Source organism: Limulus polyphemus, unplaced genomic scaffold, assembly GCF_000517525.1.
Source record: "Limulus polyphemus unplaced genomic scaffold, Limulus_polyphemus-2.1.2 Scaffold1040, whole genome shotgun sequence".
Lineage (NCBI taxonomy): Eukaryota > Metazoa > Arthropoda > Merostomata > Xiphosura > Limulidae > Limulus > Limulus polyphemus.
In genome coordinates this window covers 20,349-33,258 of record NW_013666650.1, presented here as the reverse complement: position 1 = coordinate 33,258, position 12,910 = coordinate 20,349, and the positions used below count along the sequence as shown (strand labels likewise).

The window sequence follows — 12,910 nt, the reverse complement described above, 5'->3', positions numbered from 1 at the left end:
GCCATCCTTTACAGACTGATTTAAAGTATGCCATCCTTTACAGACTGATTTAAAGTATGCCATCCTTTACAGACTGATTTAAAGTATGCCATCCTTTACAGACTGATTTAAAGTATGTCATTCTTTACAGACTGATTTAAAGTACGTCATTCTTTACAGACTAATTTAAAGTATGTCATCCTTTACAGACTGATTTAAAGTATGCCATCCTTTACAGACTGATTTAAAGTACGTCATCCTTTACAGACTGATTTAAAGTATGCCATCCTTTACAGACTGATTAAAAGATCTAAATACTAATTTCTGTCTAAAATTGAAAATTTCTAAATAAAGTTATTTTTTACAAAAGAAATTATAAATTTAATATATTCATTATGAAACCCTACACACATCATAGAATATTATACATTCTATGTCATTTCTCAAACAGATCGGATTAGGCCAGAATTTGCTGTGTATTTGTTATTAGTTTGTGTTGTCTGTTATTATTTATATATTTCCAATCTGATAAAAAATACTTCCTTTCTACTATTTATACAGGTGAAAATATTCTAAAAACAAACTTTCGAACTCTTAACGTGGGTTAGAAGTACGAAAGAATTAAATCAGCGGGCTGTCTTTGCGGTTTTAATATTTGTTTGTTTGTTGAATTTTGCGCAAAGCTACTCGACTGATATCTGTACAAGTCGTCATTAAACTTTAAAGTGATAGACCAGGAGGAAGTCAGCTGGTAAACAACACCCACTGCCAACTCTTAGACTATTATTTCACTAACGGTTGAAAGGGCAAATATGTTTGGAGAAGGGGGTTAAACCCACGACCCTCAGATTACGAGTCGAGTGCCCTAGCAACCAGGGCATGTCAGACCTCTTTAATATATATATATATCACAAAAAATAGAAATAATTTACCCTTGTGTTTTTATAACTGAATTTTATTTCATTTTAAATAACTGACAATTTGAGTGTAATCATTGTTTAACACAAGGGGGGCGATTCAGTGCTCATATTGTTACTTAGCAACCTACAATTTGTACATGGTATATAAAGTGTCTCGAAGGCTCCCAAAAGGTCAAGATTTAAAGTTTTAAGTAGCGAAAATTCCCTAAGTTATTTAGTTAATAATACTTGCAATATGATATATTGTAACTTAATTCTTCATTAGTGTTAGTTTCATTCATTGCAAGAGTTACTGTTTCATATCCAAACTGTAGAGTATAAAACCTATTATATTTGCTTCATCTACATCCGTCAGGTTATCTGATGATCGCAACAGACTGTATTCCGTTAGTTATCAAACTACGTGTTACCACTATTCACTTTATCTCAAAAATCTTCCTGTGCTCAAATGTCGGTTACAGTTATTACTTGTTATATTTGAAGATGTAATATTTCCAGATAAGTGTTAGGAATCTTTCGTTGTGTAAGAAGCTATTACTTAGAAACTCTGTCTACTGACTGTTCACTTTTCCAACAGTATTAATGGCGTTTACTTGTGTGTAGTTAAGCACAAAACCATACAATGGGCTACCTGTGCTGTACCCACCGCGGGTATCGAAACCCGGTTTTTAGAGTTACAATCCGCAGACATATCGTTGTGCCACTTGGGGAGGGGGCGTTAATTACGTATATGAAGTTTATCTTTTTCTCACCAGAAGTAATATATATTTATTTTACTTCGTTTAAAATTCATAGTGTTTTTTAAGAGTGGTAATTATTGTAAATAACAATAAAAAATAAATATAAATAATGAGTTTACCTTTATTCAATTCTGTTAAAGTATCGAAAGCACACAAATTCGTTATTTTCCATTATATTTACTTGAATAAAAACTAAGATTAATACATGTTTGTGTTTTTAATTTCGCGCAAAGCAACACGAGGGCTATCTGCGCAAGCCGAACCTAATTTAGCAGTGTAAGACTAGAGGGAAGGCAGCTAGTCATCACCACCCACCGCCAACTCTTGGGCTACTCTTTTACCAACGAATTCTGGGATTGACCGTCATATTATAACGCCCCCACGGCTGAAAGGGCGAGCATGTTTGGTGGGACTGGGATTCGAACCCGCGATCCTCAGATTGCGAGTCGAGCGTCCTAACCACCTGGCCATGCCGGGTCAAGATTAATACTACATTTAGAAACATTTCGAATGTAATGCGATCCATTTTACTATAAATAAGCCAAGACGTTAGTGGACAACTCTGATTTCGTATTATTAACTTGCATATTCAAGGTGCTCTGTCAAAAGTACTGGACCTAGGAAAAGATTTAGCTTTCCAGTTAGTTCTTCAAACTACCTTTGCTGTGGACACGTTTTTCTTCATCAGGTTAGTTCCGTATGGAGAATTTCATTACAAACTGTGTTATTTGTTTGTTTTTCTAATATTATGAGAAAAAAATAAATAAAAAATTGAACTGTAATTACATATACGTTAAGCATAGTGATAAATAGCAAAATACAATAGAAATATTAACGGTCGTAGTAATTAAGATAGATGGTAGACTGGAGATATATTTATTGTTTTTTTCTTCTTCTTCTTTAAATGTTTGGGCATTTATATAAAATCTACATAAACAATAATAGCCCAATAAATAACTTATTCAATTAATAGAGGAAGTGCATTTCAGTTTTCGAAGCAAATATAAAATGCATTTTTTTCGATTTTTGAGTTGTGCGTCATTGTATTAACAGCAAAATAAAAAAAAAAATACTTGCAGAAAGTTATTCAGGTTGTTAATATTTAAGGTTATTAATATGTATGTTGTTGTTTTCTTTTACATCAAAAGAACAAAATGTGATAAACATTACTCCGAAATATATGCTAATAAGTGTTTAAGTAACACTCTGCTACTCTTTTAACTACTATTATATGTGTAATGAACCCATGGTCAAAAACCTAAACAAAATTTTAATATTATTTTCTGTCAAGCAATTCATATATGATAACAATAAATACTTCTGCGTTCTTTAATGACATGTTATATTCATTTATTAAATATTTTGTTTGGCTCTGGTTAATCTTGAACGACTTGGCAGTGGCTTATTAGTTACTCACCGAACGCTAAGAAAGCTTGGAGAAAATCAAGATCAGTTGAATTTACTGAAATTCTACATTCACCGTTATTGGAGGTAAGTGTGATTTGAAGTAACAACGTATATGAGTTTAACTGTGTAAGATATAGACGTTTTACTGTTTATTGAAGGGTAATTTTAACATTATTCGTAGCTAAACAATGGCGATCCGTGTTCTGCCCACCGCAGTTATCGATACCCGATTTTTAACCTTATAAGCCCTGAGATTTACCTCTGCCCCTCCCCCGGTGGGTCAACGGTAAGTTTACGAGCTACAATTCTAAAATTCGAGATTAGATTCCCTGTGGTGGTCACAGCAAATAGCCCAATGTGGCTTTGCTCTAAAACAAACAAACTTATCAGGAACTATTCTTAGTATTATCTGGTAGAGAACAGTTAAAAATAAAACGAGTGATTAAAGAATAAAACACAAGACAACGGTACGAAACAGGGTTTGTCTGAAAATATCAAATAAAAAAGGTTTCGGATTTGTGCAATAAATTGTTCGGAAAACAGTCAAACTAATCCAACCGTGTGACGCAGTTCGAACCAGAAATATTTCTTATTGTGTTTTGTTTTGTACAGCTTATGATTAAATTGAAACGGGAATATTTAAAGTTTGTGATTATCCAAAACACACCACAGTAAATATCCCTCCTTTCTCACACATAATCATCAAATAAAGTTTGTGATTATCTAAAACACACCACAGTAAATATTCCCTCCTTTCTCACACATAATCATCAAATAAAGTTTGTGATTATCCAAAACACACCACAGTAAATATCCCTCCTTTCTCACACATAATCATCAAATAAAGTTTATGATTATCCAAAACACACCACAGTAAATATCCCTCCTTTCTCACACATAATCATCAAATAAAGTTTGTGATTATCCGAAACACACCACAGTAAATATCCCTCCTTTCTCACACATAATCATCAAATAAAGTTTGTGATTATCCAAAACACACCACAGTAAATATCCCTCCTTTCTCACACATAATCATCAAATAAAGTTTGTGATTATCCAAAACACACCACAGTAAATATCCCTCCTTTCTCACACATAATCATCAAATAAAGTTTGTGATTATCCAAAACACACCACAGTAAATATCCCTCCTTTCTCACACATAATCATCAAATAATCTGGTGATTTTGGTGATGAAACATCAATAAATTATATTTTTGTATCTAAACCTGTACGCCCTCTCCTCCCGTGGCTCAGCGGTAAGTCTGTGAACTTGTGACGATAAAAACTGAGTTTCGATACCGGTGGTAGGCACAGCAGAGATAGATAGCCCAATGTGCAGCTTTGCGCTTAACAACGAACAAAACATTTACGTAACTTCACCGGCAGTTTACTTATTTAATGTCTCACAACGTTTCTTTCTCCTGTGGTCTTGCATATATTTTTTTCCGCTTTTTGTTCTTTTATAATGCCTCTTCGATCAAACCCTTTTTCTTACTTTCTCTAACCAATAGTCTCAATAGATTTACAGAGGGCAATCGACGCTGTACATTTTCCGAAACTACTAATAGATGACACCTCGCGCAGTTTTCCACTCAGCTATAACCCCTTTCAGCAATTACCAACCTCAAGAAGTTTATTCTTTGTCTTCTAACCATAGTCCTAAGTCTAACTGGTCCTACTATAGGGTTCCCAATATATTTATTATTTTCCTTGTTTTCTCCCCAATTTTGCACTTTTTTGACACCTGATTTGTTTTTTTATTTCTGCTGTTGGTTTAAGATATCATTCGAATGTCCCAGAGCTTTCATTTTTAGTGACTTTTTTCAAAACGATTCTGTTTATGATATATATATTCATTCACTTTATATATTTATTCACTTCAATACTCTATGCTTTTCACGAGGTGTGAGAAGAGAGACAGACTCCTCTCTGAATTTCCTTGCTTAATACCTGAGTCTGTGCTACAGCATGCGCACTCGCATGAACATTGCTTAAATGAAAGATTGTTGTCGTGTTAGTGAAAAGCTACACAGTGTACTGTCTGCATTCTGTTCACCGCGGGGAACTGAACCCTCGTACTGAACACATGTCCACGTAAAGCAGCAGTATACAGATAACAATGTGAACAATGTTTCAACTGTGGTACATTCTGAAACACGATTTTGATATAGCATATATCTTACACATGTCCACGTAAAGCAGCAGTATACAGATAATAATGTGAACAATGTTTCAACTGTGGTACATTCTGAAACACGATTTTGATGTAGCATATATCTTACACATGTCCACGTGAAGCAGCAGTATACAGACAACAGTGTGAACAATGTTTCAACTGTGGTACATTCTGAAACACGATTTTGATGTAGCATATATCTTACACATGTCCACGTGAAGCAGCAGTATACAGACAACAATGTGAACAATGTTTCAACTGTGGTACATTCTGAAACACGATTTGGATGTAGCATATATCTTACACATGTCCACGTGGAGCAGCAGTAAACAGACATCGGTCAACTATTATTCGTTTCTAGAGCAAAGCCACATTGGGATATTTGCTGTGGAATCGAACCCCGGATTTTAGCGTTGTAAATCCGTAAACTTACCGCTGTCACACCGAGTGACTCGGGTAATTTATAGTAATATAATAGAAAATAAGGCACAACGAGTTAAACAAAAATATTTTGTTTGTGTTTTTAAGCCATTGCCAGTCTCACTGAATGATAACGAAAATGTTCTCATCAGTTAACAAGAAACGGAACAGCAAAATTACAATGATGTACATCTTGAGTTAAAACATCCTATATTCACCAAATTAAATATAAAGCTCTTAAATCTGGGGTTCTATTCAGCAGATAGCCCAATGTAGCTTCGCTATAAAACAAACAAATAAAGTATGAAGCTAATAACGTAAATAAAGTTTATTCTACCAGAATATGAAGATTTAGAGCTGAGGTTTCACAAAGTATTTTTTTTTTATGCTGAAATGTTGTTATGTAGCAGGTTTTAAACATACTGAATGGATTATGCGCCATATTGCCATGTGTGAAAAATGCTATAATGCTTGTTACAACGTGTTTGCGTGTGCGGATTTTTCTGTGAATACTTTGAGTTTATTACTGCATAAAATATTTTCCTTTGATCGTTTTACCAATTGCAAATGTATTAATCGTTAAAATATCGCCCAGTTATTATATTTAGAAAAAAAAGAAAACTCTTCTGAAGTTCACACAAAATATTTTCTTTTCTTTTTTTTTCTGAACAATATTAACAAACAATATTACTCATTGTCGATGTTTTAAAATGTTTGCAGTTAAATATCCAAATCACTTAGTGTGAACCATTAAAATGATAATGTCCAAATCACTTAGTGTGAACTATTAAAATGATAATATCCAAATCACTTAGTGTGAACCATTAAAATGATAATGTCCAAATCACTTAGTGTGAACTATTAAAATGATGATATCGAAATCACTTAGTATGAACCACTAAAATGATAATGTCCAAATCACTTAGTGTGAACTATTAAAATGATGATGTCCAAATCCCTTAGTGTGAACCATTAAAATGATTTCTACAGTTATATTTTCTGATATTATAACTTCCTTTTTTTTAAACTTATGTTGCAAATTTGGTATTTATCAAGAACATTTATAAAACTTTTTTGAAAAAGAAAAAAAAAACGATTTAAGTCTGTTCTGAGTAGGCTTTCATGAAATAGAAACTTCCAACTGAATTTCATTAGTCATCACTTACGAGTATATCTTGATTGTTTTTACAGCTGTAATTAAACAGAAAGCAGGTGACAGATTTTGAGTAGCTTATTATAATACTCATATAGGTTAACACCAGCCTTCGTTTTGATATCAGCACTAATCATTATTGCGCCAAACTTTGGAAGTGGACCTATCTGGCACGATAAACTGGACACCTTAGCAAAAGTATGCCGCAAAAACTGGTGGACTAACCTACTGTACATCAGCAACTTCTTAAAGCCTGAGAACATCGTAAGTGTAAACATTTACGTGTAAAATCAATAACTTGCTGAGTAAGAAGTAAATTGTAAGTTCCGTTTAGAATTGTAGTTTACTAAACCGTAACACATGACAAGGTTAATTAATTTGGTAACCCACAAAAACAGTGGTAAAAGAACCCACTTATTTATAACCTTAACTAACTTGACAAATTAGAAAAACTTTCAATGACGAGGATATATGAACACATAGTTGACAAATCAAAAATACTCGGATATTCGAAGGTTTTGATTTACCTAAAGTAGTAATTTTCTGAATTATATATAGATAGATAGGCAAAACAAGACATTATTTACCGAAAATTATAGTGTACGGAAACCGATTAATATCATAAATGGTAAGAGTAAAGTACTCCCACTAACATTGAAAGTAACAACAGTACAGAAAACACAACCTCCAATCAGTCCTGAATCCCCTGATCGTGAACTATATTGACATAAGGAACAACCTGACAGCAGTGAAAACTGTTGATACCCTTAAAAACAGTTTCCTAACTGGAGTGAAGATTTTAAATATTAACAGAAATACCAGTCTGATTTAGACCAATATTAAAGATGTTGACAGTAACAATTACTAGCCTGATTTAGACCAATATTAAAGATATTGAGAGTAATAGCCTGATTTAGACCATTATTAGAGATATTGAAAGTAACAAGTATCGACCTGATTTAGACCAATATTAAAGTTACTGAAAGTAACAAGTACTAGTCTGATTTAGACCGATATTAAAGATATTGAAAGTAACAATTACTAGCCTGATTTAGACCAATAATAAAGATATTGAGAGTAACAATTACTAGCTTGATTTAGACCAATATTAAAGATATTGAAAATAAAAACAACAACTAATTAATTTTGTTAAATTTGTTTCAGATACATCAGAATTATAAACACTTTTTCTTTCTTTCTATTTTTAGAGTACAGCTCTGTCATAGATAGAGCTATGGATTTTGGAGCTAGCGACCCGGGATCGAATCTTACTAGTTTTGTTCTAAATATAAGAAATTAGTACTTTGTGTTTTTCAATGCACGTATTACAGACATACTGATACTGTTGTTTCAAGAAAAATGGCTTTTGTATTTCAACAGACAACTAGTTTTTTCACTAACGCTAAATAAGAGTATCATTTTAACTGAGCAATATATTTGGTTTCCTTTTTACAGTGCGTACCACACGGATTCTACCTGGCCTGTGAAATGCAATTCTTTCTTTTATCGCCCGTTTTTATAATGACGTTATACAGGTAAGTCGGGCTAAAACATTATTTAGTTCTATGAATCAGTAGATCGTGTTATATTACGTCACAATAAGACTGATAACAACCATTCCTACTGGAAAGCAGTATAGAAACTGCTCTATAGCATTTGTTGTGCTCACTGACTTTAGGCCCAAAAAGAAAAATATATATTAAATTTCCAGCCGTTTTTTAAGCTTGTGGTTTGTTTGTTTGTAATTAAGCACAAAGCTACACAATGGGCTATCTGTGCTCTGCCCACCACGGGTATCGAAACCCGGATTCTAGCGTTGTAAGTCCGCAGACATACCGTTGTGCCACTGGGGGGCAAGCACAAAGCTACACAATGGGCTATCTGTGCTCTGCCCTCCACGGGTATCGAAACCCGGATTCTAGCGTTGTAAGTCTACAGACATACCCCTCTGCCACAGGGTGGCTAAGCTTGTGGACAGACTTTTTACCTTTTTCTGTTTAGACTTCATATTCAATTAGATTTGATAATTAATAAATGAATATATCGTTATGTTTAATAAAATAGTGCGAAGATAATATAAATTACCCGACTCGTTTCTCGTAAAACAATGAACGAAGACGATTCCTATCCCAAAAAGATATATATATATATTTAAAATTATGTAAAGATATAAGATAATTTGTACCCGGCGGTTCTTGAAGACCAAATCTTTTTTTTTTGTTGTTGTTCCTTTTTTGCCTGAAGTGATTTGAGAAGTTTGAATGCACAGATTTGTTAATTAGTTTCTATTGAGCCTTGTCGTAACATTATTGGTCTTGACTTCGGGTGTAAAGATTTTGCTCATGTTTTTTAGCATGTTTGTTGGTTTCGTAGCTCAGCCAATCTATTATTTGTTTTTACATTTAATGCAAAAATAATTCCTTTTTGATGTAACACATATAACAATAATTGTTTAACAATATACTAAAAGTTTAATAAAACTCAAGCGGAGGAACAGCTCAAACTTTAGACCTATCGCCCATAAATGTTCTGTCTCGTATACTAACCTTAGCTTACTCTTCAAGGTGCTTGTAACACCATTGGACTTCCCTTGAACTTAGTCTTCGAAATTAAACAACCTTCGGAATACTAAATTATGTATTATGTCTGCTATTATACGGCTATATAATGTGAAGAACTGAATAGTGGCCAATGACACTTTTTCACACCGACAGTATGTTTGATACTTTTCATTATGATATAGGTTCAGCATATCTCTCTTTAGTGAACTTGTGTTCAGGGTTATTGATAAGGATTGGAATTCTCCGAAACCAGTGTAACCCAATAACACATGTTGATCATGGTGTAGATTGAACTGGACCTCCCTTGAACTTAGACTTCGGTGTTAAACAATTTTCGGATTACTAAGTTTATTTATTATAGGTGACGCAGTATAAGTTCTGTATGGAAATATTCTCTTGTAGCGTATACCCTGCTCATAAGGAGTCCAGTTTTGTACAATTCATGTGGATCATGCCACAAGAAAGCATTAAAATCCCATCACTGTCCTTTATGGATAATCGGTGGGCCCATCCACGAAGGACACAGCTCATATACAGCGTAGATGAGGACCAAAGATTGGCTTCACTGAAGGAATACCCTTTAAATCCACATTTTGGTCAATGCTGAGAATAAAGAATGCTTCATTAATACGCTGACCAAACATTTGGAAGAAAATAATGGCTGGAGACGGCTTGAATGGGTAATGAAGAAAAACTTTAATATAAATTTAACATAACAGCAAATGTAGAACGTTTCGACAAGGTTTTGTCATTCTCCTTGTCGAAACGTTGTACATTTGCTGTTATGTTAAACTTATATTAAAGTTTTTCTTCGTTACCCATTCAAGCCGTCTCCAACCATTATTAGTCTCAAAGTGGGTTCCTCATTATCGAATATGAAAGAAAAGGTCTGCTGAACTGGTGATGCAGATTTGACGAAAGGCAAACTGCTGTAACGAATACCATTAATCACGTGACTGTTCTAGTTAGGGAGGAAACTGATTTATTTGTCCTGTTTTGCTTTCATGCTGATCTCAGCTCCAATGACATTTTCTTTGAGGCTGGATGAAAAGAAACTGCTGCATATAAAATAAGATCGTGGGACATCCGGCTTAAAGAAAAATAACATTTAATTTTCCATCCGCACTACAGCAGCACTTAGAACATTTTGATCTTCGTGGCTTTCTCTGGATGCAAAATCCTAGTCACTCACCTAAATAAGCACAACTATGGGAAGTTGTCATACCCACCATGATGCCTACAAGTCTAATCACACTCCAGTAGGTATAAATCTTAAATCCGCGTGTAGGGCTGAAGAGAAACGACAGTTTCTGAGCGCCCCGGGTTGTTTCTCAAGATATAAAACTTAAATTAATACCAAGTTCATTAATTCATTCATTCAAAGATCATGCTTGGAACGGATACCTGTTGCCGTTCATTCACACCTTTAAAGAAGTGATACTACATCTCGTTTGTTCCTGTTAAGACTGTCTATGCAACATAAAATTGTATTATAACGAATATCCAACAAGAAAACACTGTATTGTGACTGTAAATGATTCCACTCTCGTTCCAATTTCTCCATTGACGCAACAGCCATTCGATGCTTATACCACAATCTTCTCCTTAAGTATCGACGATTTCTCTGGTTGAGAGAAGTTTATTCATTAATTACATTTGATAATAAATATTTTCAGTTTAGAATTATCAGGGAAATGTGTCTGTTTTTTTTTAACCTAAGGTTCTATTCTACGCCCTAGTAATAACGGATTTCCCATCAACTTCTGGTGTGCTGCCACCTGTGATCAGTGATAGAAAGAGATAAAAAAAATGGCTAGAAAGCTTGAGTGTTGTAAATGTATAATGATAATTTTATCAAGAATTTCCTTCGAAGACTCGTACACAAATTTTCGAAGTTCAAACCTGAGTTATTTTACTGTAAATTTTATCTTTTTTTTTAATATCACTTATCTGTGGGATGTTAAATATTACAAATGTACGTGATCATTTTATTTTTAGAACGGAAACGTTATATTATAAATAAAAAACACTCCTGATTTTACATAAACACGTTAAATATTGTACGTATCTTTATGGATGTTTTTGTGACTGTTGACAGTAATCAGTTTAAGTACGAAATATTGAGTGGATTTTTTGCTTTTTTTTACGTTTTAAAGCCTCAATGAATAAATTGTGATTTTTTTTTATACTTGCACTCAGAAAATCGATTGTTGGGAAACTGCTGCTTGCCCTAGGAATTTTTGGTTCGATGGTTACCGTGGGGATTCTTACACCTTTATTCAATCAGATGCCAACATTACTCTTCTCTATAACTGAGCCCAAGTAAGTACGTCATTAGTAGCCAAGGATATCATTTCAGAAAAGTTAAATTCGTTCGTACGTTTTTTGCTTTAGTTTAGTTAAGGCTAAGCTTTACGCTACTTGATACTATCAATAAATAAACTTATAATGCTATTCTACGACTTAACGTTAGACCTTTTTAAAAACTTTGATAAGTTTTTAATATATTGTTGTACAAAATGTATACTAAAGAACATTTACATGTGCCTTTTGTTTACATCCGTTGAAATGAAGTGCTCTCGAATACGCATTTAAATAGTAAGGTGCACACGCATTTTCCGGACAGACAGAAACTGAGTATTATTATAATAAATAATATTGATGTCGTTTAGAACTGATCACTTCTTTAAAGTATAGCATGCTGACAATATATCACTGAGTTCCTTAACTACGCTAATATTCTATTGGATTATTTTCCCAGTTCGTTAGGATATCTTGGATTATACTTTGAAGTATTTATAACACTAATTTTGTACGAGGTTATGCACTGAAATAACTATGTACTATTATTCTTTGAAATTTTATCAGTTTTCGGTTGCATTGAAATATAACATCACAATATATGTTGATACGAATATACAAGGTGGCCCAAAAGCAGGTATACAGTTGATAATTGATAATGTAATTAAATTAAATTAAACTATACAGTTAATAATTGATAATTTATTTAACAGCACTTTACCCATGACATGGAATTATGGGAAGGTTAATCCCGCAGGTGTTTAAATTGAAACTCGTCGCTGTTCACACAAGCCCCCCAGTGGCACAGCGGTATGTCTGCGGACTTACAACGCTAGAATCATGGTTTCGATACCCGTGGTGGGCAGAGCACAGATAGCCCATTGTGTAGCTTTGTGCTTAATTACAAACAAAACAAACAACGATCACACAATCCTGGAGTTTACCTGCCACAGTTCTGCAAACTTTCTGACACAAGTCTGTCTGTCCATCAAGTTCTGTAAATGCGTCTGTGACATTACTTCCTAGTAATATTTAATTTTCCATTAGGTTTAGCTTAGCACTACATGGATGTTTTTTCTTTAAAAAATAAGTAAATGAATATGGATATATATACCGATAAGACATAAAAAAAGATCTCTCTCTCTTGCTTTTGAAAACGTATACTGATATTAAATTATACTTGAATGAAATACACGTATGTATATATATATATATATATATATATATATATATACACACAACAATAA

At 33.6% G+C, this 12,910-nt stretch overlaps 1 protein-coding gene across 1 annotated transcript in view; it reads left to right on the top strand.

The window, feature by feature from the left end:
* The window catches only part of LOC111086356 (O-acyltransferase like protein-like), a 34,180-nt gene that overhangs the window by 10,698 nt on the left and 10,572 nt on the right, over nt 1-12,910 (top strand). The window contains exons 4-9 of the mRNA XM_022388904.1: nt 2,234-2,327; nt 3,038-3,130; nt 6,900-7,065; nt 8,257-8,336; nt 11,562-11,684; nt 12,377-12,407. Coding sequence (XP_022244612.1) covers nt 2,234-2,327; nt 3,038-3,130; nt 6,900-7,065; nt 8,257-8,336; nt 11,562-11,684; nt 12,377-12,407 — 587 coding nt within the window. The remainder of the gene's footprint in view (nt 1-2,233; nt 2,328-3,037; nt 3,131-6,899; nt 7,066-8,256; nt 8,337-11,561; nt 11,685-12,376; nt 12,408-12,910) is intronic.